The 22,992-nt window shown below is 67.2% G+C and overlaps 1 protein-coding gene across 1 annotated transcript; it reads left to right on the forward strand.

The window, feature by feature from the left end:
- The first annotated feature begins 8,705 nt into the window (after positions 1 to 8,705).
- ANO9 (anoctamin 9) lies at positions 8,706 to 22,415 on the forward strand. The gene is made up of 23 exons (XM_054576840.1): positions 8,706 to 8,832; positions 10,553 to 10,704; positions 10,798 to 10,914; positions 11,083 to 11,228; positions 12,592 to 12,638; positions 12,747 to 12,805; positions 12,901 to 12,974; positions 13,186 to 13,320; positions 13,669 to 13,765; positions 13,907 to 13,967; positions 14,084 to 14,166; positions 14,370 to 14,474; positions 14,556 to 14,720; positions 14,806 to 14,842; positions 15,076 to 15,187; positions 19,860 to 19,917; positions 20,012 to 20,109; positions 20,222 to 20,352; positions 20,445 to 20,597; positions 21,224 to 21,371; positions 21,846 to 21,947; positions 22,023 to 22,116; positions 22,200 to 22,415. The coding sequence occupies exons 1-23, from the start codon at positions 8,706 to 8,708 to the stop codon at positions 22,413 to 22,415; spliced, it is 2,517 nt and encodes an 838-aa protein (XP_054432815.1).
- Positions 22,416 to 22,992: the final 577 nt, after the last annotated feature.

Raw genomic sequence — 22,992 nt, forward strand, 5'->3', positions numbered from 1 at the left:
TCGTGACACGGGCCCGTGAGAAGAGTGGAGACCTGCTGATTTGGGGTGACTCAAATTTTAGATATAGGCCAGCCCCGCAGGAGCGGGTAGCCCTGGGCCACCCTGAGAATCAGCCGGACGACTCGGTTAAACACGGGGCGCCCCGCGCCCAGCAATGCCCTCGCGCGCATGCGCCCGAGGGAAATGGAGACGTGCGCGCCAGCCTGGTACCTGGACGTTCACAGCGGGGTCGACCCTAGGGGTGAAACGGCCGGTTGTTTCGCCAGCAGAGGGCTTTTATTCAGGAACAGCAGAGGATTGCAACTCGAGACGAGCGTGCTCCGCAAATCTCTGGGCACGTGCGGCAGACAGAGGATGGTCACTGCAAGGAGGAGCAGGGGGCCGGGGTGGGAGTCGGTCGCAGGAAGTGCGAGCCCCCGCAGCGCTGGGCGCTCCCTGGCCGCGCTGCCACGCTTACCGTTAGCTGGGCTGGTTGGGCGAGAAGAAACCCTCCCTCGCGCTCGGCCGTAGAGTCACATCTGGCTGGGAGTTCAGGGTGTCTTTTCCCGTCCGGTCTGTGCGGGACGCTTCTTCCCGTTGGCGTGGAATCGACCTGGAGGAGCGAGGGCTGCTCCCTCAGGCCTCCCCGCTCCATGTCGGCGAGGTTCCTTTTGTTCACTTTCACAGCAGCGCCGCTCGCAACAGCCCAAAGCAGGAAGCAGGCCACGTCCGTGGGCTAAGGCGTGGGCACGCGGCATATGTGTCCGTCCCTACTGTGGGGAAGTATTTGGCCGCGAGAAGGAAGTTGTGACATATGCGACAACAGGGCGAACTTTGAAAACATTATGCCACGTGCAGGAAGCCAGTCCCCGAAGACTGCACAGTGCGTGACCTGTTTATATGAAATGTTCAGAGCGCGCGAATCCGGGGAGGCAGGACGTCGACGAGTGGCCCCAGGGGCCAGGGAAGGGAAACGGGGAGCGACTGCTAAAGGGCCCTGGGCTTCTTTCCGGGGCCGGGAGGGTGTTCTCAAACTGACCGCTGAGGGTGGCCCATGTCTGGGAATATCCGAAAGACTAGTGCACTGTACACTCTAACCGGGTAGACTGCATGGTGTGCGAATTACACATCAATAAAGCTGTTACACTATCTGTGTAAATGAGTGTTTGTGGGGACTCCCCCCGCCAAGGCCTGCCCAGCGTGGGGTCTCGCTGTGATGGGGCCCTGAGCCTCAGCCCCTGACCACTGTGTGGAGCTCTCAGTCGGCAGGGGGCCAGCCGGCTGCCAGGAATCCGGCTCCGGGAGCTGTGCTGTGGGGCCTTCCAGGGTCCGCGGCTGCCCTCCGCCTGCCCTTGGGCCCGCCCCGGCCCCCGCCCCGGCCCTAGCGGCTTGCTCCTGGGGTTGCCAGGGTGATCCTGAGTGGCCTGGCACCAGCTCCCCTGTGGCCGAGCTCCAGTGTGTACGCGAGGGAGTGGCGGTGAGGCTGGAGAGCACCGTCCGGGCTGGACTCTGGTGTCCATCCTGAGCTCCACAGGGAGTCATGGTGAGGTCGGCGACAAACCCGCTGTGCTGTGGGGGAACCAGCAGTCACCATGGCATGGCCTTGCACGGACTGGCGTGTTGGGACCCGCTGTGTCCGGGGCAGTGACCCAGGAGCGACGAGCCCAGAGCAAGCCAGCTCCCGGCCACCAGATCTTTCCAATGAGCACCCACGGGCCCGCGCCACCCTTCAGGGTCCCGCTGCCCCCACCCCAGCTGAGGGCGCTCAGGTTCCGGGCTCTGCCTTGACGCAGTCGGGATCCACTCCTGGATATGGATGGGTCTTCCTGCCAAGCTGCACCCAGAGCCCCCCTCCCAAGACAAAGCGGGCCACTGCAGCCTCTCCAGGGCGCAGAGGCCAGGCAGGGCGACGTGCCGGCCCCCCGGGGTGTCTGGAGCGCCTGGGGCTCAGGTCCTGCCATTCCTGCTGGGCCGGGGGCGGGGCGGGGCGGGATCTATTGTGGGCGTGACGGGGGCGGGGCCTGTGGGACCAGGCAGGGGCAGGGGCGGGGTGGGCGAGCCCGACGCACGGGATCACCTCTGGGCGCCCTCTGCCCAGCGCGCTGACCACGTGTCAGTTAATCGCCCTGGAGCTCTGGCCGCGTGCCAGCGGAGTCCCCAAGGCTTCACATACGCCAACTATTATATCTTCACACCCCCTTAAGCCCTGATTTCCTCTCCGGTTTAGAGGCGGGAAAGTTGGTGACCCCCCCGCGCCCAGCGTCTTCTCTCCCCGGAGCCGGGAGCTTGGAGCCTGGGGCCTCTTCTGGAAACCCCCGCCTCCTCGCGCTCCGCGGTGAGGCCAACCACAGGCCGCTTTGCACTTGGAACCTGATATCTGGGCCTCACCGCGGCGCGGCCCCCGTCCTGGCCGCTGCCCTTCACCCTGGCTGCAGCCCTGCTCACCCCGGCCCTTCGGACACACGTGGCCGGGCAGGGCCCACTGAAGGATATGGAGACTAGCCAGGGGGAGCGGCACGGGCGTCTGGGAGGCCGGTGGTTTGCGCGCAGGTGGTGGGGTGGCGGGTGAGAAGAGTTGGCAGAGAGCCTGGAGGACGCCCCCGCAAGTTTCCCACGGGGCAAGGGTCTGTCCACACCGCAGGACTCGGAGCTCTGGCCTGGGGAAGGGTGCAGAGGCCCTGGCCTTCCTCAGCAGAGGGGGGAACACCAGAAGCCCGAGGGCCCCAGAGCGAGGCAAGGGCGTTAAAGGCGCCTGATTCCGGCCTTGCTCAGGGTCCGGCTCACGTGGGCACGACCTGGCCTCAGACCCCAAGGTTGCCTTGGGCCTGCAGCACGTTCATGGAGATGAACAGTGGAAATAGTGGCGGAAATGCTTTCTGCACGTGTCCAGGGGAGAAACCTGCAAAGCTGCAGAGCAGTGATGCCGGTCTGGCAGCCCTGCGGCTACGGCCAGCGTGCAAGCTGAGGGCTCCACAAGACGCTCCGCCCACCCCAGGCGCACCTGCCACTGGGCCTGCGCTCAAGGTCAAGGCAGGCTTGGGGCCGGCGGGGCTGTCAGATCGGCCAGGGCAGCTCTCCGCTCCCCAAGGCAGGAAACAGGAACTGGTGAGAACTCAGGGCTGGAAGGAGCATCAGGGAGATGGAGGGCGGCTGCGGTGAGGGCCTCAGGGGCCGGTCCCCACCCTGATGCCACCCTGGTGTGAGAGGCAAGGGCCAGCTTCCTGCAGACCTGAGGAGCAGAGGTCCAGCCGGGAGACGGGCGGCCCCTGCTGGGGCCTGCGGCCAAAGAGGTGGGGGGGGTGCCCACGCCCAGCCCAGAGACCACTCAGGAAGCCCCAACGCCAGAGTGTCTTTGGCCACAGGCAGGCCACCAGGTTGGGTGGACAGGGGCTGCTTGCTCCTGCCTGTGGCATTCTACCCGGGGCTCGGTCGCCCTGAGCTCCTCTGGAGGTGGCCACCGCCCGCCGCAGGGGACGGGCCTGAGCACCGGGAATGGAAGGGCAGCCTGCCCCCCCCCCGCCCCCCAGTGCCTCAGGGGGAAGCCGACAGGCGGGCAGGGCTCTCTGGAGTCGGAGGAGGAAGGGAAGGGGAGCAGGGTCCAGGGTCCACCGGGAAGAGCCAGAGGGCCACGTGGGCCTCGGCCAAAGTTCCCTGCCCGAGACGGGGAGATCCGGCCGGCCAGCGGCCAGGGCAGCGGGGGCCCCGCGGCCTTCGTGGGGCTGCCCGCGCCGCCCTGGGGCTTCTCCACAGGACACACTCGAGATAGTGAAGTCAATTTAATAATAAAGTTTATGACAGTGATGTGCTTGCTGCAGAAGATGTGGGGAAAAAAAGAGCAAAGTAAAGGAAGGAAAGCACCAACTCCCTGTCCAGCGGTCACTTGAAGCAAATACAAGTATCCAGGACTGAATCTACTCCCCCGGCAGCTTAGTGCGTTTAAACCCAGCTGGGACGGAGACATGCACACGCGGCAGCCCGGTTTTCACGGAGTGTAGGGCAAGCACATCGCGTCCTCTCGTGAAGCCTCTGGGAGCGCACTTTTCAGTGGCTGCCTGCTCAGAGCCAGAACAGAGGCCATCACACAGATCTTTCCCCCGAGCGGGTCGTCTGGGCGGCTCACGGTCTGTGCCTCCGAGGACATGCTTGTCCATATGTTCATTATTTTGGATCTTTTCCTTAGGGCGGCTTACGAAAAGCTGAGTTAATGGACCAAAATGTCAACCATCCCAAGGCTTCTGCTCCTCACCTCCGTGAAGCCTTCTGAGGGGGCTCGTCCTTCTTCTCTCCAGACGGGGCCCAGAGGAGACCTGCCCCGTTCCCCACCCTTCCCCTGAGGGCCAGGCCCGTGTCACCACCCAGCCCCCGCACCGCCCCTCCACCCCGGCGCCCCAGGCCAGGGAGGTGCTGGCCCTCAGGCCCCCTCACCCCTGGGGAGGAGGGAACCAGCAGCAGCGGCGTGAGAGAGGCCAGCTGTGCAGGCGCTTGGAACCGAGTCAGGGGTCAGGGGCGCCCCGGGGCTTGTTCAGCAGAACCAAACACAAACGCACAGGGTGACCTGGGGTCAGCGGGGGTCGGAGGGGCCAGGAGCTGGCGTGCAGCATGGACCTGGGGTTCAGGACAAGGCTCCAAACCCTTGCTGGCTGCTCCCTGCACTCGATCCGCCTCCCACCTGAGGCAAACTGGTCCCATTCCCAGGCTCCCGCGCGGCCAGGTGTGGCCAGGCGGCTACTCCTGCCAGGGGAGCGTCTCTCCTTCACTCCTTCCTTCCCTGCCGCCTCAAGTGTGGACGCGGTGCCTGGAGCCCGGGCAGCCTTTCGGAGCCAGGTGGTGGCACCCTCGTTTAAGGGGGCAAAGCAGCAGTCCCGGGGGGCCTTGCAGGCGCTGCTCTAGGGGGTCTCGGTGGCAGCAGCCACAGTGCATTGTGGGTGTGCCACGAGGGCGGCCCCGGCTCTCGGCGGCCCCCATCCCTCCCTGGTCTTTGCCCCCGCACCGGTTCTGTCCTGGCCCCGGCTGCTGCCACAGCCGGCGTCGGCCCTCCGGCAGAAACGTGGGCGGGGCCGTCTCCTCCGCGGGGCCACCCAGGGCAAACACGTCAACCCTGGGCCTGACCCACAAGGCTCGCAGGCTGTGTGAGGATGCACCCCAGCGCCCCGGGTGCCGCCCGGGCGTCCTGGGAGCCCCTGCAACACCGTGGGTGCTCCCCGCTCCTTCCAGCTGCCCCTGCTGTTCAGTGTCGCCAGGTGTCCTCAGCTCTCAGAGCCTGGGCCCCCCACCCGCCCGCGGGGGGCCGCTGGCTGCCCAGAGCCTTGCCCAGTGGCCACCGGGACCACGGCACACTGTGGGGGCGGGGGCAGCCACACACCCTCAGGCCGCCAACGCGCCCCCTCCCCCCAGGTGGCCTCCGCGAAGCTGGGGCTCCCTTTGTCTTGGGGACCCACCTCGTGCCCCACCCTCCAGTTTCTTCTAAGGGAACCAGCTCTGGATTTGAGGGTGAAGGGTTGGGCGCTGGCGGGGACCCGGGAAGGGTGAGTCCTGGGGTCCGGAAGAGGGAAGGGGCGCAACGGAGCTGGGGCGCTGGGGACTCCCGCCGCCGCGTCCCCCGAGGGCGGGGGCGTCCATGTAACCCCACCTCACAGGGGCGCCCTCTCCGCCGGCGAGCGCGAAGGGACTCGGGGCGGGGCGCGCCCTGCGCCCCCGCGCCCTGGCCCCTCCCCGCTGCCACCGGCGGGTTGAGGGACCAACCGAGGAGCGGCGGCGGCGGCAGGACGGGGCGGGCGGAGGCAGGGCAGCCCCACGCGGAAGTCAGGTGCCGCCCGGCGACGCTGCGGCACCGCGGGTGCGAGAGGCCTCGCCGGCTGGACTCGGGGACACCGCGGGGCGGCCGACATGAGGGTGAGTCGCGCGGCACGCGCGGGCCCCGCCTGCGACCCCTGCAGCCGCACCTGGGAAGCACCCGCGGGCTCCTGGCGCCGAGCGGAGGCGCCGCGAGTCCCGGGCGGGGGCCGGGCTTTCCATCCCTGGGGCAGGAGGAGGAGCAGAGCAGCCCGGGTCTGGCGACTCTGCGGTGAGGGTCCCAGTGAGGGGCCGGGAGGGGCAGGCGTGTGCACGCCCCGCCCCAGAGCCAGGGAGAGACCCCCCAGACTGACCGGCTTTGCCCTGCAGGGGGGCGGGTCCGGGCAGTGGCCTCCAGGGGGACTGGCCTTGGGTGGGAGGCCCCGGGTGGCCCGCTGGGCCCCTCTGCCCCCGGCGTCCTGCCCTGGGCAGAGTGGGAGCCGACGAGGGCGGCTGGGCTCTGATCGGGGAGCAGAGCGGGAGGGTGCGAGGGCCCCAGGGCAGTGGGCAGGAGGGCCCCTGGGAAGACAGCCTCTCTTCCCGGGAACCAGGAAGAGGTCGCAGGGCAGGGCCAGCACCTGGGCGGCCGGGAGGAGACCCGTGCGAGGTGGAGAGCGAAACCAGCCTCCCACTGGGCCGCCAGGGCCCTCCCAGGTGTGGGTCAAGAGGCAGCCTCAGCCCCACCTCCACCGTGGGTGGGGGGGCCTCCTTGGCGCGTCGGGAGCCAGCTCCAGGGGCGTCCTGGCGGCCCTCGGGCAGGCCCTGCCGCCCCCCTCTGTGCCCGTCAGCGGGGGGGGGGGGGCCTGGCTGGGGTGGCGTTAGGGTCAGGGTTAGAGGCTCGGGGTCGGGTCCTGGTGGGTGGGGAGGCAGCGCCTGGCTGGGCCGAGGCGAGGAACCCACCCTTGAGGGTGGGTGCAGATGCAGACCGCCAGCCTCCCCCGCCGGGGGAGCCCCTTCTCCCCCTGCTCCCGGTTGCCCAGCACCCCGAGCTGTGCTCCGCCGTCTGGCTTCTGCCAACCCCCCAGCCTCACCTCCCAGCAGCTCCCTTCTTGCTCCTTACGCCTCTGAAGTGATCGGGACCGAGTCCGGGGCAGGGCGGGGGCGGCGCCTGAGCCCCAGCGGCACCGAGGACCGGTCGCCAGGAGCAGGGACTTCCGAGCCCTCGCAGGTGCCGAGGGCCGCGTACCCGGACACTGAGCCCACGCTGCTGCCCCTCAGGGCCTGTCCGCACGCCCCTGCCTCTCCCAGGAGCTGCTCCCACTTCTTCGCCTCCTGCCCCACGGGGCCCAGCTCCAGGCCGCCCACCCTGCGCTCCACACCCCTGTGCCCGCTCACACCGCACACCGCCTGCAGGACCACGCGCAGGGCCGGCTGCTCCATCCCGCGGTGTCTGGGATGGGTGGGTGGACGGCACCCAGAGGAGGGAGTCGGCAGTTGACGGACAGATGCAGAGCTGGAGGGGTGGAGGGAGGGTCGAGCAGGCAGAGCTTGGGGGGCGTTTGCTCAGGACGCTGCTCAGAGGCACGGGGCTGGGCCAGCCAGGGTGGCGCGTACTTCGATGGAGGCAGGAAAGTCCCCTCGCCAAATGATGACACTGCACCGTGCTTCGAGGCTGAGCTAGGAGGGCCTGGGGTGAGACGTGACGCTCAGGAATAGTGAGGGGAAGCCCACAGATGTCCCTCTGCAGCTGGGGTGGTGTCACCGGCGTGAGCGCCACGCAGCCTGCTGCTGTGGCCGCTACTGCACCGTCGTGTCCTGGTCCTGCCGGCCACCCGGAGCCAGGCTGGAAGGGAGGGACACAGGGAACTTCGCCTGCCCCTTAGTGTCCCGGCTGTGGGTGGGGAGGGTCTCCCGGAGCTGCAGAGTCTCTGGAAGTTTCCTCGTCGGGAGCGGGTGCGTGAGCCTGTAGGGGTGGAGCTGGAAGGGCTTGAAAAGACCCTTAGGGACGGCCCCTAGAGCCGGGTGTCCGGAGTCCAGGCACCAGAGGCTGGTGACACACATGTCCCCGTCCTGTCTGGTGGAGCCCACACTCTGCCCCCTGAGACAGAGGTGCTGCAGCCCTGCTCCGTCCTGAATCCCTGTCCGGGGAAGGCAGGCTTCCCGCGGGGCCAGGAGAGCCCGGGGCGGGGAGCAGCCCCACATCCTGCCAGCCACCCTTGCGTGCCAGGCCTGTGGGCCGCTGGTGGGCGGGCAGGGGGTGCCCGGGGCCGAGGGGGAAGGGAGACCAGGCGGGGAGAGGGCTGATGCTGTGGGGAGGGGACAGAGCGCCAGGGCGGTGCCCGGCTCAGCGCCGCCCCGCGGGACCCCGGTGTTGCGTGCCTCCCTGCCCTCAGCTGCCTGGTTTCCTGGCTCCTGTGGCGGAACACAGCACATCAGCAAGTTTTCAAAGATTTTGTTTGTTTTTCGAGAGAGGGGAGGGAGAAAGAGAAGGAGAGGAACAGGGCCTCCCGCTCCCCCCCCCCCGAGCCGGGGACCTGGCCCGCCAGCCAGGCCTGCGTCCTGACCGGGAATCGGACCAGCGACTCTTCTGCTCGCAGGCCGCCACTCCATCCACGGAGCCACGGCAGCCAGGGCAACAATTTCCATTAGTATAATTATGTCCCGTGGTAACAGCTGGGACATACTTATACCAGAAGGGATCTTGTTTATCTGAAATTCAAATGTGACTGGTAGTCCTGGAGGGCAGACTGGCTGGAGCAGTCCAGTCAGGCTTCCTGGAAGGGGCGTGCTTGAGCTTGGCGGGGATGTGGCTGGAGAGGGGGCGGGCTGGCGGGCAGGGGACCAGCAGGGCCCCACAGTGCTGGCCGTGGGCGGCGGGGGCAGGGTATGGGGTCTGTGAGCCAGACAAGGGGCTGGCAGCCCCCGGGAGCAGGAGCCCAGGGTCCCCGGGGGCCATGGTGGAGCAGGAGGTGCCCAGACCTGCCGGCAGCTGGCCTGAGGCGGGTTCTCCGATGGACACAGCCCCTCGATTGGCCCCCGCCGACGCCTACGCTGGGGACGCAGCAGGGTCCCGTCCCTCGGGTACCCTCCGCTCCCCGGGGACGCAGGCCGGGGTGCCGGTGGCCGTGCGCCCACAGTGTGCTCAGCGCTGTGCTGGGACGCGGGGGTGCTCAGCAAGCCCCGGAGGGCAGACACTGTCGAGGACAAGGCGGGAGGAGGGGCTGATCTCGCCTGAGGGCGCATGTCCCCTGGCTCCCAGCTCCAACGGGGGTCCTCTCCCTGCAGTCGGCCCAGGGCTCCCCCTACATGACCTGCTCTGCCTTGTCCCCCTGCCCTCAGCCACCTGGTTAGCCCAGCGGAGTGGCCCTGGGTCGCTTTGTCTCAGTCCTCAGGGCCCAGCGCTCCCGGCCCCGACTCCTGCAGGTTTAGCACATCTGTCAGCGTTAGAAAGGGTAATAAACACAGCCCCGGCTGGCGTGGCCTTGTGGACTGCGCGCCGGCCTGCGAGCCACGGGGCCGCTGGTTTGGTTCCCGGTCAGGGCACAGGCCTGGGTTGCGGGCCAGGTCCCCGGCTGGGGGCACATGCGAGGCAACTGCACATGGATGTTTCTCTCTCTCCCTTCCCCGCTCTGTAAAAATAAATAAAATCTTTTTCAAAAAAGAGTAATAAATATAGAACGGGGTGCCCTCTGCCCTTTGCCCTGCCTCCCCCAAAGTCGCACCCATCTCCTGGGGCACTGGCCAAAGGAGGGGCCCACTACAGCCACCTTGATGTCACCCGCTTTCCCGCTGGGTCCTTTCCCGTCCCAGTCGGCGCAGGGGCCCGCGGGGCGTTCGGCACCGTCCTGTCTGGGGCGGTCCCGCCGTCCCTCCCCGTTCCCGGCTCCGCTCAGCTCTGCGGGGAGCCCCTGGGACAGCAGATGGGACTACAGGTTTTAGGGAGGGGACCGCACATCGTCACATCACATCCCGCCCGGTCCCGCGCAGCTAAGTGACGTCACGTGCCCCTGACCACGATGGCCCGGGCGTGGGAGTCTCGCCGTTGGTCACTACGTGCAGCCCGCACACGACAGGGAGGACTGAGCGGCACCTCCGGTGCCCGCCGCGGCACTTAGCGAGGACACTCGGGCGGTGGCGGGCCGGCCGCGCGCCCACTCTCTCCTGCGGTCTGCCCGCTGGCGGCAGCGTCCGCGTGTCTGGCCGACGCCGCGCAGGCCCTCGTCAGGGTGGGTTCTGCGGGTGGGGGGCCGCGTCAGGCCTGCCCCCGGGGCGCCGTGTGGGGCAGCAGCCCCTCCGCGTTTCGGTTGCGTGGTCGGCCCCGGTGTGGGGGCAGCACAGCGCCTCCACCCCCCACCCGCCAGTGGGGTGCGGTTCTTCCTGCCGCCCGGAGTGGCGCTGGTTGCGGCTGCACGTCCCGGCCGCGGGTCCGGGCGTGGTCGGGCCAGGCTGGGGGACCATCGCTTTTGGCACCACACGGGGGTTCTGTTGACACTGGTGCTGTCGGCCCCTTAAAGTGCCTGTGACCGAACGGGCAAACGGAGGCGCGCCGGTCGCCTGGCCTGCGCTCGCGGCCCTCCCGTGTCCCTGGCGTGCCCGTGTCTTTCCCCATGCGCGCTCCCTGTCTGTGAAATCCCGGTCCGTGTCCTTGGGCTGTTTTCCCTTCGGATCTCAGGCGCTCTTTGTCTCTATTTCCAAGCAAACCTGTGCTGGGGGCCTGCCTTGCAGCCCCCGCACCTGGCCCCTCACTGACACTCAGCACCCCCAGATCGCCGCCTCGTGTACTTGTTTTCCTGCCCCCCAGCTTTATGGCTGAAGCCCCTCGGTGCCCACGAGACACTGTACTGTGGACGTGGGCACAGTCCTCTGCCCCCGCCCCAGGGTGAAGAGCACATCCACGTCCTGGCGGGGGCCAAAGCGGACAGCTCACTGCTGACGGAGAGCAGCCCTTCTGAGGTGAGTCTCCGCTCGGACCCTCCCGCGCTGGGCCCCTCCCACCCGCCCATGCCCAGCCCGGCCCCGGCCCAGGCCCGTACCTCCCTCCTGCAGGCCGACCAGCCGGACTACATCCTCGTGGCCGATTACTGCACCCAGCAAAACCCCAGGGCGGTCCACAAGCAGCGGCAGTTCCTGGAGGACCTGAAAGGAAAGGGCTTTCATTACAAGGTGGGCCGGCACAGTGGGCCGGGGTCATGGCGCCGGGCGGGCCCCGGGGAGGGGTCTGGAGAGGCTGCCCGTGATTTTGTGCTCGGGGTGAAGGGGCCAGGCCAGTGGCCATGGACGGAGGCGGGAGGGCTCCGAGGTAGAGCAGAGCACCACGCGGCCCGCACCCAGGTGAAAATGGACCAGGAGAAGGTGTTCTTTGCGATCAGAGCCGACAGCAGGGTCTTCAGCCTGTACCGTACTCTCCTCATGGAGCCCGAGGGTCCAGCCTCCAAAGTGGAGCCAGCCGGGCACACGGACGTCCTAGCCACCACCAGGTGAGGGGCTGGCCCCGAGCCGGGCCAGGAGGGTCCTGCCTGCCGAGCGCCTGCCTGGTCCAGGTGGGAGGGGCTCCCAGGGGCGGCGTCCGGGCTCTGTGCCGCAGGGTCCACGCCTGTGAGAAGGGGTGATGCCAGTCCTTGCCTCTTGGAGTGTTCAGAAGGCCACGGGGGGCTTCGGGTGTGGGCAGGATTCGGAGAGGCTCTGAGAGAGACCCTCAGCGGCGTCCCCCCTGGCCCTGACCCCAGCTGCGGGGCCACCCCTCTGCACCCAGACCCAGGGCCCCCCCTTGGCCGTCGGCTCCGGCCTCCTGGGAGCCCAGCTCCTCCTCTCCCTCCCAGCGCCTGCGGCCCCCACTGGCCCCCCGGCTCTGCAAGCTGGTCCCCTGCCTTCCCCATAGCCCTGCCCATCACCCGCCTGGCTCACCCCAGGCCCTGCTGAGCTTAGGGGGCCCGTCCGTGGAGACTGGCAGAGGACCGCCCCCTGGCATGCGCACACGAGGCAGCGGAGGGGGCCCTGGGGACCTGGCTGGGCTCGGGGAGGAGCAAGGGGAGGACGAGGCGCAGGGGCAGCTTGGTGGGGCCTGGGCGGCGCCGTGGGGGGCGTGTGCCCTGGGACATCCAGGGGGCCACATCTCACAGGAGGGCGCGCGGGAAGGGTGTGGCTCTGCGGTTCGATGCTCGGACGTGCCGCTTCCTGGCTGTGTGGCCTTGGGCAAATCGCCCAGCCTCTCTGGGCCTTTGTCTCCCCACAGGCAAAACAGCGCCCAGGGTTGTAAAGAAGATTAATGTACACACACACACACACACACACACACACGCACGCACACGCACGCACGCCCCGGCTGGTGTGGCTCAGTGGATGGAGCACCGGCCTGTGAACGGAGAGGTCAACGGTTCGATTCCCAGGCAGGGCGCAGGCCTGGGTTCCGGGCCAGGCCCCAGGAGGGGGGCGCGTGAGAGGCACCCGCACACGGCTGTGTCTCTCCCTGATTCTTCCTCCCTTCTTCTCTGTCGACAAATAAATAAATAAATAAATAAAGTCGTTTTTAAAAGGGAGAAAAGCAGGGTTCCTGTGCCTAGAGGCCTAGGCTGTGCTCTGGACCCCTGGGACTCCAGGGGTGTGAGTGGGGCTGGGCGGCGGTCAGGCCAGGCCTCTGCGGCCCCGGAAGGAGAGGGGCCACTCCTGAGAGAGCCCTCGCCTGGGCCCACGCGGGGGCCGCCCCTGGGGGGACCTAAGGAGGCCAAGGGCGGGCTCTGGTTGGGCGGTGAGGCAGGCAGGCGGGGGGCTTCCTCCCTGGACGGGCAGGGGCGGGGCCTCTGGGGTGCCCCCGGCCGTCCTGAACCAGCTCCTGTGTTCCAGGATCCGAATCGTCAGCTTCATTCTGAACAGCAGGACGGCGGCTGGCGGTGAGGACTGGGTGGGCAGGCGGCCGCCAGGGGCGCCTTGCGGGGAGGACGTGGCGGGGTCCTCCCCTGCCCCACGTCCCTCGGCCCTGAGATTCTCTGTGGCCTTAGACACGTTCCAGGGCCTGGTGCAGGACGGGGTCTTCGAGGCGATGTTCCCTTTGCACAAGGTAAGAGGCCGGTTGCCGGAGGGGCGGGGGGCGCGGTGGGCCCTGCCGGCGGGGCTGGAGGCAGGACGTTCCCGCTGTCGGTCACCTGTGCCCAGGAGGAGCATGCTCTGCAGAAGAAGTGGGCCCGGTGGAGAAACTTGTTCTGCAAGCAGCCCATTGATGATATCAGGTAACACTGACCCCAGCAATCACCCGCGCCCCTCCCAGACAGACGGCCCTCCGCCTACAGAGCAGGCGTGTGCGCGCCCCACTTAGACACACCGAAGCGTCAATGCCCTCCTCTCCTTGCGCCCCCGGTGTGCCCCTCCGGACGGCCCGCGCCGTTCCCCGCCCGCCCCCCACCGTGGCGTGGCCCTGACACGGGGCGTCGGTGCCTGCAGGGACTACTTCGGCGAGAAGGTGGCCCTGTACTTCGCCTGGCTGGGCTGGTACACCTACATGCTGGTGCCAGCCGCCCTGATCGGCCTCGTCATCTTCCTCAGCGGCTTCTCCCTGTTCAATTGCAGCCAGATCAGGTGGCCGGGCGGGGCGTGGGGGGTGCGGCTGAGGACAGCGTGGACCGGGCGGGGGCGGGGCCCGCATGGGTGGAGTGGGTGGGGGCGAGGCCAGGACGGGCAGGGGCGAGGCCCGGCAGGAGCGGAGGAGGAGCGAGGTCAGGGGTGGGCGGGGCCTGTCGGGAGCGGAGGAAGGGCGGGGCCAGGATGGGTGGAGCAGGTTAGGGGAGGGGTCAGGACCGGGCGCGGGAGGGACCCGGCGGGAGCAGAGGCGGAGCGGGGCCAGGGGTGGGCGGGGCGGGTGGGGGTCAGGACACTGTGGGGCGGGGCGTCGGGGACACGCAGACCAGCGGGTCCCTGCACTCCCAGCAAGGAGATCTGTGAGGCCCACGACATCTTCATGTGCCCGCGCGGCGACCATAGCCGCAGGTACCAGCGCCTCTCGGACACCTGCACCTTTGCTAAGGTTTGCCTCCGCGAGGGTCTGGCCAGGCCCGCTTGCCCTGCGGGGGGCCGGCCGGCCTACCCCGCCCCTGCAGAGCTGGGTGTCCTCGGGCGGGGAAGGGACGGCGGAGGGCATGGCCAGCCTACGTGTCCCTCTCTCCAGCTCACCCACCTCTTTGACAACGAGGGCACTGTGGTGTTTGCCATCCTCATGGCTCTGTGGGGTGAGTCGCTGTGGGCGCCCCGGGGGCCAGCCTGAGCTCCAGGGCCCCTCCTGCCCCCGCGCGCTGGGACGCCCCCCGGGGGACGCACGCGACGCCACTCTGCGCTCCCGCTGCAGCCACAGTGTTTCTGGAGTTCTGGAAGCGGCAGCGAGCGCGCGTGGTCCTGCACTGGGACCTGTACGGGTGGGACGAGGACCAGGTGAGTGGGGCCAGGTGCCCAGGCGGGGCTGTCCCTTCCCAGGGCCTGGCGGGGGCCAAACGCATTTCTGCCAACTCTGAGGCGTGTGTCGCTGCATCCGAGGCACGTGTCCCATGTCCGGGGGCTGTGTCCCGTGTCTGAGGCGTGTGCCCCGTGTCTGAGGCGTGTGCCCCGCGTCCGCGGCATGCTGGTGCCCCCCCCAGGAAGAAGTGGCGCTGGAGCTCATGAACTGCCCCGACTACAAGCTGCAGCTGCACAGGCACTCCTACCTGAGGAGCACCGTCATCCTGGTCCTGTCGCTGGTCATGGTGCGCCTAGGGAGCCTGGGGCGGGCTGGCCGCAGCGCCGGGGACCGCCCCCTGAGCCCCCGCTCCTGGCCGCCCCTGCAGATCTGCATCATGATTGGCATGGCCCACCTCCTGGTCGTCTACCGCGTCCTGGCCTCTGCCATCTTCAGCAGGTCGGCCTGGCCCTTCCTGGAAGAGCAGGTGACCACGGCCGTGGTGGTGACCGGGGCCCTGGTGCACTATGTGACCATCCTCGTCATGACCAAGGTGGGTCGGCGGGGCGGGGCGCGGGGGGACGGGGCGGGGGTCTCCCCGGGGCCCAGAGCCAGCCCTCCGGTCTCCCCTCCCGCAGGTCAACAAGTATGCGGCCCTGAAGCTTTGTGACTTCGGTGAGAGCAGGGACCCCAAGCCCCTCTCAGGCTTCCAGGGAGACTCGCGGGGGGTGGGGGTGGGGGGGGGCCCTTCCTGTGGCCCCCGTTGCCTCCCCCGCCAGAGGGCCCGCGCTTGCAGCTGGCAGGCGGGCGAGGGTTCCGGTGACACGGAGTGTCAGGACGGGGACCGGCCAGGCGTGGGTCCGTCCGGGGGTGAGGGACAGGCGAGGGACAGCCCTCACGTTTTTCAGAGAAGCCCAGGACCTTCTCGGAGCGAGAGAGCAAGTTCACGGTCAAGTTCTTCACCCTGCAGTTCTTCGCGCACTTCTCCTCGCTGGTTTACGTGGCCTTCATCCTGGGCAGGTGAGGGCCTCTCTCTGCCTCACCTCCCTTAGCAACGGGAATGCCTGCCCTTTTTAATTTTAAAAACACCTCACACTCATAACAAGAGGAAACCCATGGTGGACGTGTGTGGAGGAAGCCCCCCGCCAACCCCCGCGTCTGCGGGGCTCCCCCTCGGCGCCGCCTCACCGTCTGTGGGTCTGAGCCGACTTCCACACACCTGCGCGCTCCCACGCGGACACAAGCGGTGCTGTCCCGTGGACGAGTATCGCTCCCGGCGCCGGGCGCGTGCTGGGCGCCGCGCCTGGGCCTGCGTGGGGGCGAGGCCTCGGCTCGCGGGCGCTGTCCCTGTTCTTCCCGGGGCCCGCGCCCGCTTCACCGCGGCAGCGGCCCCACGTGGGACGGCCGGCCAGCTGCGAGCTTTACCAACAGGGCTGCGTGCGGCGTTCCGGGCGCCGCGTGGACGCGCCCCCTCTCCTTCCTCACTAGTGCAGAGGTTTCTGGTTCGGCCAACACACAGTTTTTGTCTTTTCTGGAGAAAACCATTGCCCCATTGGTTGTGTTTGATTCACTTCACAGGGTACACAGACGTGACTGCTGATCCCAAACTCTCTCCCAGAATGTTGAAAACCCCCCGCCCCTCCTGACGTCCAAAGACATCAGGGACGCCGACAGGCGTCTGTCCCTCCCCTCGGGGCTCTGTGAGCCCCTTCCAGCCTTGGAGGACCCCAGGTTCCCGTGGCCTCCTAGCAACGGCAGGTGGGAATCTGAGGGGCTCTGCTCACGGGCGTCTCTACGTGGCCGCCCCCGCCCCGGGGACGGAGGTGCTTGTTTCCGGCTCCCCCCCGCCACCCCCTGCCCCACGTCCCGCTATGGCTGTTGTGACCGAACCTCTCCTCCTGTCCCCAGGCTTCTGGATCTCTCCGCTGCGTATCCACCCTCCTCCGCCGTGCTGGCTTTTATCTCGCTAGGGACTATCCCCACCATCGTGGACACGCCCTCACCTTCCTTTCCTCGGACAGTGACTTCCCTCGCCCGCTTCTCACCGGGGTCCCCACTGCTCCCTCCCAGCTGCTGGCTCTCCCTCTTCGGCGCCGAGAACCCCTTCCTGTGGCTCCGGGCACCCGGGCTTCCCGCGCCTGCCAGCTGATCCCCAGCCTCCCTGCGCCACGGGCTCAGCAAGAACCCTGGCCCCCGACTCCTCTGCCCCTTGAGGCCCGGCCGCCCCTCAGGGAGGCGGTGCCGGGCAGGGATGGCGCCTGCCTTGCGGGCGGCCTGCTGGGCAGAACCGAGGCTGCCGTCCTGAGGGGGTGGTGCGTGTCCCGTGCCTGTTAGCCCCCGCTTCCTGTGCTGCCACTCCTTTTTGGGAAGTGGACCTTCTGAGTCGGGCACCTCCGTTTTGCCTTTCCCTCCCGTCTGTCCGAGCCCGGGAGTGTTTCTCACGCCGCTGTTTCCCAGCCCTGTAGCTTCTTTCGGCCTCCGCTCCGGTCCGGGGGCGGGGCCTCTTTCTCTGCTACTCTGCCACTGGTTCTGTCCCTTCTGAGTCTCTTTCCTACTTTCAAAAATTTTTTTTAAAGGTTTATTTATATTTAGAGAGGGGAACGGAGGGAGAAAGGGAGGGAAACATCCCTGTGTGGGTGCCTCTCCAGCGCCCCCTGCTGGGGACCTGGCCTCAACCCAGGCACCTGCCTGGCTGGGAGCTGAACTGGTGACCGCTTGATTGGCAGGCTGGCACTCGATCCACTGAGCCGCACCGGCCAGGGCCCTTCTATGCTCTTTCTGTGATGGGTCTCTGGTTTTGCTTGGGACTTTCCTTAATATCCTCGATGCTTGGCCACCTGTCTGTAACTGAGGAAGGCTTGTGCCTGTGGCTTTGCTTGTGGCCATGTGTCTTGTTGATCCCTGGAGGGGAATGCCTGGTGACCTGCCTGGAGGAGGCAGGACACTTGTCCATGTGCCCAGAGCTCAGCTGGGGAAGGAACAAGGTTGGGGCTCAGTACCCACCCGACGATGAGTGAGGGGTTGTCCATCCCCTAGAAGTGAGTCTCCTCCCGAGGGGAATCAGAAAGGAAGCCTGGCGGCCCCCAGCCTGCAGGAGGAGCCCAAGTCCTGGGGCGCTCCGGGCGCCCAGGCAGGGCAGCGTTGCCACTGACACGCACTCTCGCACACGTGCGACGTGACCGGGGGCGGGAACCTGCCTCAGTGGGATTTTCCTTCCCAGACGTCCAGAGGCCTGGCTCCATCGTCCTCAAACGTGCCGTGTGGATGCTGCGGCGTGCGCAGAGAATCTGACTTTGTTCCTTCCTAGCTGACTGAGGTCTTTTCCTCCGGGAAGCTTAGGGTCTGCTCTTCGCTGGGGAACGGGTCAGGGCTGCTCTTTTCTTCGTGCCGGTCAGTTGCTGGGTCCTCCCTAACCCTGACCCCGTCCCGTCTGGCTGAGGCCACGTTTTATTTTTAATCTTTCCCTTAGGCTGGAAAGTTCTCCCGCCTCTGCTCGGCCTGTGCAGAGCTCTCTCTCGCCCCTCTTGGGTTTCTTACCTTTTCTCTCCCCCTTCCCCTCCCTCCTTAGAGCCAACACCTGGAGAGAGTTCCTTCGCTTTCTTTTTCTTTTTCAGTTACAGCTGACATTTCCTTCCCTTTGTCTTTTTGCCTTTCTATTTGTTTCAACAATTAATCTTCATTGCTAAGAGTCCTCTTTTTTCCCGTTTTCTTTGTAGCCTCCTGTTCTTGGTTGTATAGATGCGGCGTGTCCCTGAGGATGTCAGTTGGTTTCCCTCGTTTAAGGTCCCTGCTGTTCCAAGGGACCGGCTCCCTCGGGGCCGCCGCCTTCTGCACGGCGGGTCCTCCTGTGGCTGCAGGGGCGCGGCTGCCCCTTCACGGGAATGGCCGAAGGGCTGACCAGCTTTTCCTGGCAGACGGGGTGGTCTTTTCAGGAAATGTCAGGCACTCACGCGTCACCCATTTGCATTCGACGCCCATCTGCACAACAGCTGTTGCGGGGGGGGGGCGGGGGGCGTCTTATCCTCCTTTTCCCGAGGAGATGACTGAGTTCCAGAGGGGCTAAGAGGCTATCTCTGCGTCACACAGTCGGTGGGTGGACCGCTGGGTTCTTCCCCTGCTCCGCCCCTTGCGTATGGGGTCTCCGGGAAGGGGGGGGGGGCGGACGCGTCTCCTGCTGCCCGTGTTATTCCAAAGGCAACGCTTCTTTCATGTCGTGAGGTGTGTCTGCGTGGTTCTTTATGGTGTCCTTTGCTCAGGCTGTGCTCAAAAAGTGCCCCCACCCCCGCAGCTTAAACACATGCAGCTGTGGTTTCCTTGAGATGTGTATGGTGTCAGCGTTTTAAACATTCACGTCGTCGAGGCACGAGGAGTGGCTGGCGGGGCAGAGCAGGGAAGCCGGCCTCGTGGTTCCAACGCCCAGGACCACGCTGTCGGTTACTGTGTTCTGCTTTTTTAAAATCGCCCTTGACTTTATTTTGTATGTTTTGTGCTTTCCTGCCAGACGGGCCCGTGTTCCTCACTCTTCTGTCTCGCTTTTCCTTTTTGACGGTTATTTATGTACATGGCTTTTATTCTAGGGGCCCTTTAGAATCGTTCTGGCACATGGTGTCAACGTTCCGTGGGATTCAGCTTCAGACTGCAGGAAGGTCCTACGCTATTTTAGGGGGAACCAACACGGACTTGTTTGCTCTGCTGTCCTAACAAATGACCCCTGTGTAGTGGCTCTTGGCGGCAGGAGTCTATGCACGTGCGGTCCTGCGGGCCAGGCGCCCGAGGTGGGCGCACGCGGCTCAGCTGGAGGCGCTGCAGGGCCGGTTCTGCGGGGAGCCCCAGCGGGCGCCTCCGCGGCGGCCTTCAGCTTCCAGAGGCCGCGGAACGCCAGTGGCTTTGGGCGCGCCCCGATAACTGCCCCCTTTTAAGATCAGCCGACGGCCACCGTAATGCCACCTCCCGAGTGAGGGGACAGCCACCGGCTCCAGGGACGAGAACCTGCACGTCTGAGGAGCGGGTCCTCCTGTGTCCCACAAAGCAGAGCCCAGGGTCTCGGATCGAGTCTCTGTTGACGCCCTTGTGTGGTTTTGCTGCCTCCGTCCCGTGGGGCCCACAGATGCGTGGCGCTCTGCGCCTTTGCTGGTGTCGGGACAGACGCCTCCCGCTGCGCCCGCCACGGGCGTCACCGGCCCGGCGTGGCCCGGGAGCGTGCCTCTGGCTTGGTGCCCTCGGTGCGCCTGTCCGTTGGGTAATTTTGGTTTTCCAGGTACATGACCACAGTTCCTAAAAGAACAATTGTTTTTCTTTGTAACTTCACACTATTCCAGAACTGCGCTCAACAAGAGTCGCCCCGAGCCGCGGTGGGGGGTGTCTCCACAGCTTGACCCGCGGCGTGAAATGTGTGCACTTTCTATCACGTTACGGAAAGCGGGCGGTTTGGACACAAAGTAACCCCATTGCAGGTTCCACGGGAGGTGCCGAGGCCCCTCCTCACGGGTCGCGTCTGGAGCACAGGCCCCGAGCTTGCTCCTGCCCGCGTGCGTGCTTGCGTGCGTGGGGCCCGTGCAGGGGCGGGTCTCGGCTCACCGGCAGGGCGGCTCCCTTTCTTCCTCCGCCCCGTCCCCACGTCCCCTCGGTCCTCCCGCCGCACCCGCACTGGGCGAGCGGCAAGCTGCCGGCCTCAGCCTCACTGCTCTCCTAGGATCAACGGCCACCCCGGGAAGTCTGTGCGCCTGGCGGGCTTGTGGAAGCTGGAGGAGGTCAGTCTGCCCTGGGCGCCCTGCCACCCTGCCCTGGGGCTGTCCCCGAGCGGCCCCTCCCGGCCGACTGACCTCCTGCCCCGCCCGCCCGCAGTGCCACCTCAGCGGCTGCATGATGGACCTGTTCGTGCAAATGGCCATCATCATGGGGCTGAAGCAGACGCTCAGCAACTGCGCGGAGTACCTGGGCCCGTGAGCACCCCCTTCCCAGGGTCCCCCCTCCTCGTTCCCCAGAGCCAGCCGCCCCAGGAACCCTTCTCCCGGCACGGGTCCCTGTCCCCTACCTGGTTCTTGTCACCCCCAGGTGGCTGGCTCTCAAGTACCGCTCGATGCGGGGCCGCCTGTCCCACGACCCCGAGCTCAAAGACTGGCAGCGCAACTACCGCCTGAACCCGGTGGACACCTTCAGCCTGTTCGACGAGTTCATGGAGATGAGTACGTGGGGCTGCGGGGGCGGGGCGGGGCGGGGCGGACGCGGGGGCGCGCCCTGGGCCGGTGCTCAGGAGGACGCCCGCCCCCCCCAACAGTGATCCAGTACGGCTTCACCACCATCTTCGTGGCCGCCTTCCCGCTCGCCCCGCTGCTCGCGTTCTTCAGCAACGTCATAGAGATCCGCCTGGACGCCGTCAAGATGGTCCGGCTGCAGCGGCGCCTGGTGCCACGCAAGGCCAAGGACATCGGTCAGGGGTCCAGTGGGACTGCTGTGCGGGACAGGGTGCCCGGCCCGGGGGCGGGCGTGGCAAGGGGCTCTGGGCCCACGCTAACCCCCTGCCCCCACGGGCAGCCCTCCGGGCCCTCCTCGGGTGGCAAACACGGGGGTCGGCCGGGGCGGGGGGCGGCTCGGCCCCTTCCAGAAGCGGTGCGGCTGGGGCTGGCATGCACTTGGCCGGCCCCTCCCTCCCGCCCTCGGGTCTGGCTGAAGGGTCTGCAGCCCCCTTGGGGGCCCAGGCCGAGAAGCTGGACTCTAAGAACAGGGAGCTGATGGGGGGGGACCCAGCTGTGGGGGCTGGGACAGAGCAGGCGTCCTCAGCCCCCCAGACTGGCCGCACCGGGACGGGCAGGCGTTGGGGATGGACGGGGGGCATGGGGCCGGGAGAGCAGAGGCTGGGCCCTGTCGGGCTTGGACCACTCTCCCCGTCAGCGGCCCGGCTGCACGGCGGCGATGGGGCGCCCTTCACAGAGCTGTGACGAGGCCCGGGACGCGCCGGCTCAGCCTTGGGGCACGCGCGGGTGGAGGTGGGGTGGGCCTCCAGCCGTGTTGGCTGCAGGAACCAGACAGCACCCCCCCGCCCCCGCTGTGGCCCAGGGACCTGGCTGTACGTGCTGGAGACCATCGGCGTGCTGGCGGTCATCGCCAACGGGATGGTCATCGCCTTCACCTCCGAGTTCATCCCCAGAGTGGTGTACAAGTACCGCTATGGCCCGTGCCAACACGGCGCCCACCCTTCAGTGGAGTAAGGGGCGCTGCCGCCCGGCCCCTGGGGGGCCCCAGGTTCCCCAGAGACCCCCGGGAGACCTGGAGCCCGGGGAGGGCTCCGGGCTGCCGACAACAACTCCCGTTCTGACCTGCAGACCCCGGGCTGGAGCCAGGATGCTGGCCGGGGCCCGGCTGCGGGGTGGGGCCAAAACCAGCTGTGTCCCGAGCAGGCCCTGAACGCCTGCCCCCCCAAGGCGACCCCGGGGTGGCCTGCTCCGGCGCCAGAGGGCAGGGCAGTGTCCCTGTGCAGCCCCCCGGCCACCCAGGGGGTCCCACCCCACGGCTCCCCTCAGCCCTGGCAGTGGAGGTGGCTGGTGGCATCCCCGAGGGTGGAGAAGGGGTCTGCGCTGTGCCCCACCGACCGATGGCCCCACAAAGCAGGAATCAGCTCCAGGGGAGCACCCCAAAGGCCTGGAGGGGCCCCGCCTGCAGCTGCCTCTCCTCCCCGCAGCTGCCTCACCGGCTACATCAACCACAGCCTGTCCGTGTTCCACACCAGGGACTTCAGAGACCACGTCGAGGCAGAGGGTTCAGAGAACATCACTGAATGCAGGTTCGGCCCCCTCCCCAACACCATGCGCGCCCTCTGAACTCCTGACCTCTGACCTTCGGTCCTCCCCCACCCCAGGTACCGGGACTACCGCAACGCTCAGGACTACAACCTATCGGAGCAGTTCTGGTTCCTCCTGGCCATCCGCCTGGCCTTCCTCATCCTCTTTGAGGTGGGGCAGAACCGGGGGGGCCTCCGCCCTGGGCCCCAGCGCGGCTGCTCGGCCTCCCCGCTCAGCCTCCATCTTGCCCCCAGCACGTGGCCTTGTGCATCAAGCTCGTGGCTGCCTGGTTCGTGCCTGACGTCCCTCAATCGGTGAAGAACAACGTTCTGCGGGTCAAGTACAAGATGCTTCAGGACAGGATGCTGCGAGGGGGCCTGAGGCCGCTGAGGGAGCCCAGCCTGGGCCCCTGGCCCTTCCCCCATGCCCCTCCCGCCTCCAGCACCAGCACCAGGAGCACCGATGTGTAAGGGACCCTGAGCTGTTGCTCAGGGCACCAGGAGACTCGGAGCCACCCATCGCCCCCCACCCCGCCCAGGGCTGTGTGTGTGTGGGGGCGGGGTGCTGGGAGAAGGCTCGTGTACGTGCAGGTGTATGTGGGGGGCCCGGGAGGCCGGTGTATGGGGGGCCCTCTGTATGTCGGGGGTCCCAGCGAGCAGCACACTTACTGTTCCATCTGCGGGAGCTCAGGCATGGCCGAACCCTGACTTGAACTTGGGGACCACTGCCCCCCATACAACTGGGGGGGTCACTTCTTATGCAGTCACATCACAACACAGGAGAACCAGCCTTTCCGGGGCCTCCCTCGGACTTCCAGGCTCCATCCTGGCTGGTCAGAGGGCCCTAACCCCACCTCTCTGCCCCGAGCCAGCAGAACTTTTGATAATAAAATAAAGCCTCTTTGTGTTGACTTTGGGGCCTCTGGTGGCTTGTGTCCGCTCTCAGGGCTAGATGGGAAACTGAGGCCCAAGCAGGGAAGGGTCTGAACATGGGCTTCCATGGACTCCCACATGAGGGGACCTGAGGCCCCACCGCCTCTGCGCCTGG

Source organism: Pteronotus mesoamericanus, unplaced genomic scaffold (genome assembly GCF_021234165.1).
Source record: "Pteronotus mesoamericanus isolate MK-2021 breed Mesoamerican mustached bat unplaced genomic scaffold, CSHL_Meso_final contig_349, whole genome shotgun sequence".
Taxonomy (NCBI): Eukaryota; Metazoa; Chordata; class Mammalia; order Chiroptera; family Mormoopidae; genus Pteronotus; species Pteronotus mesoamericanus.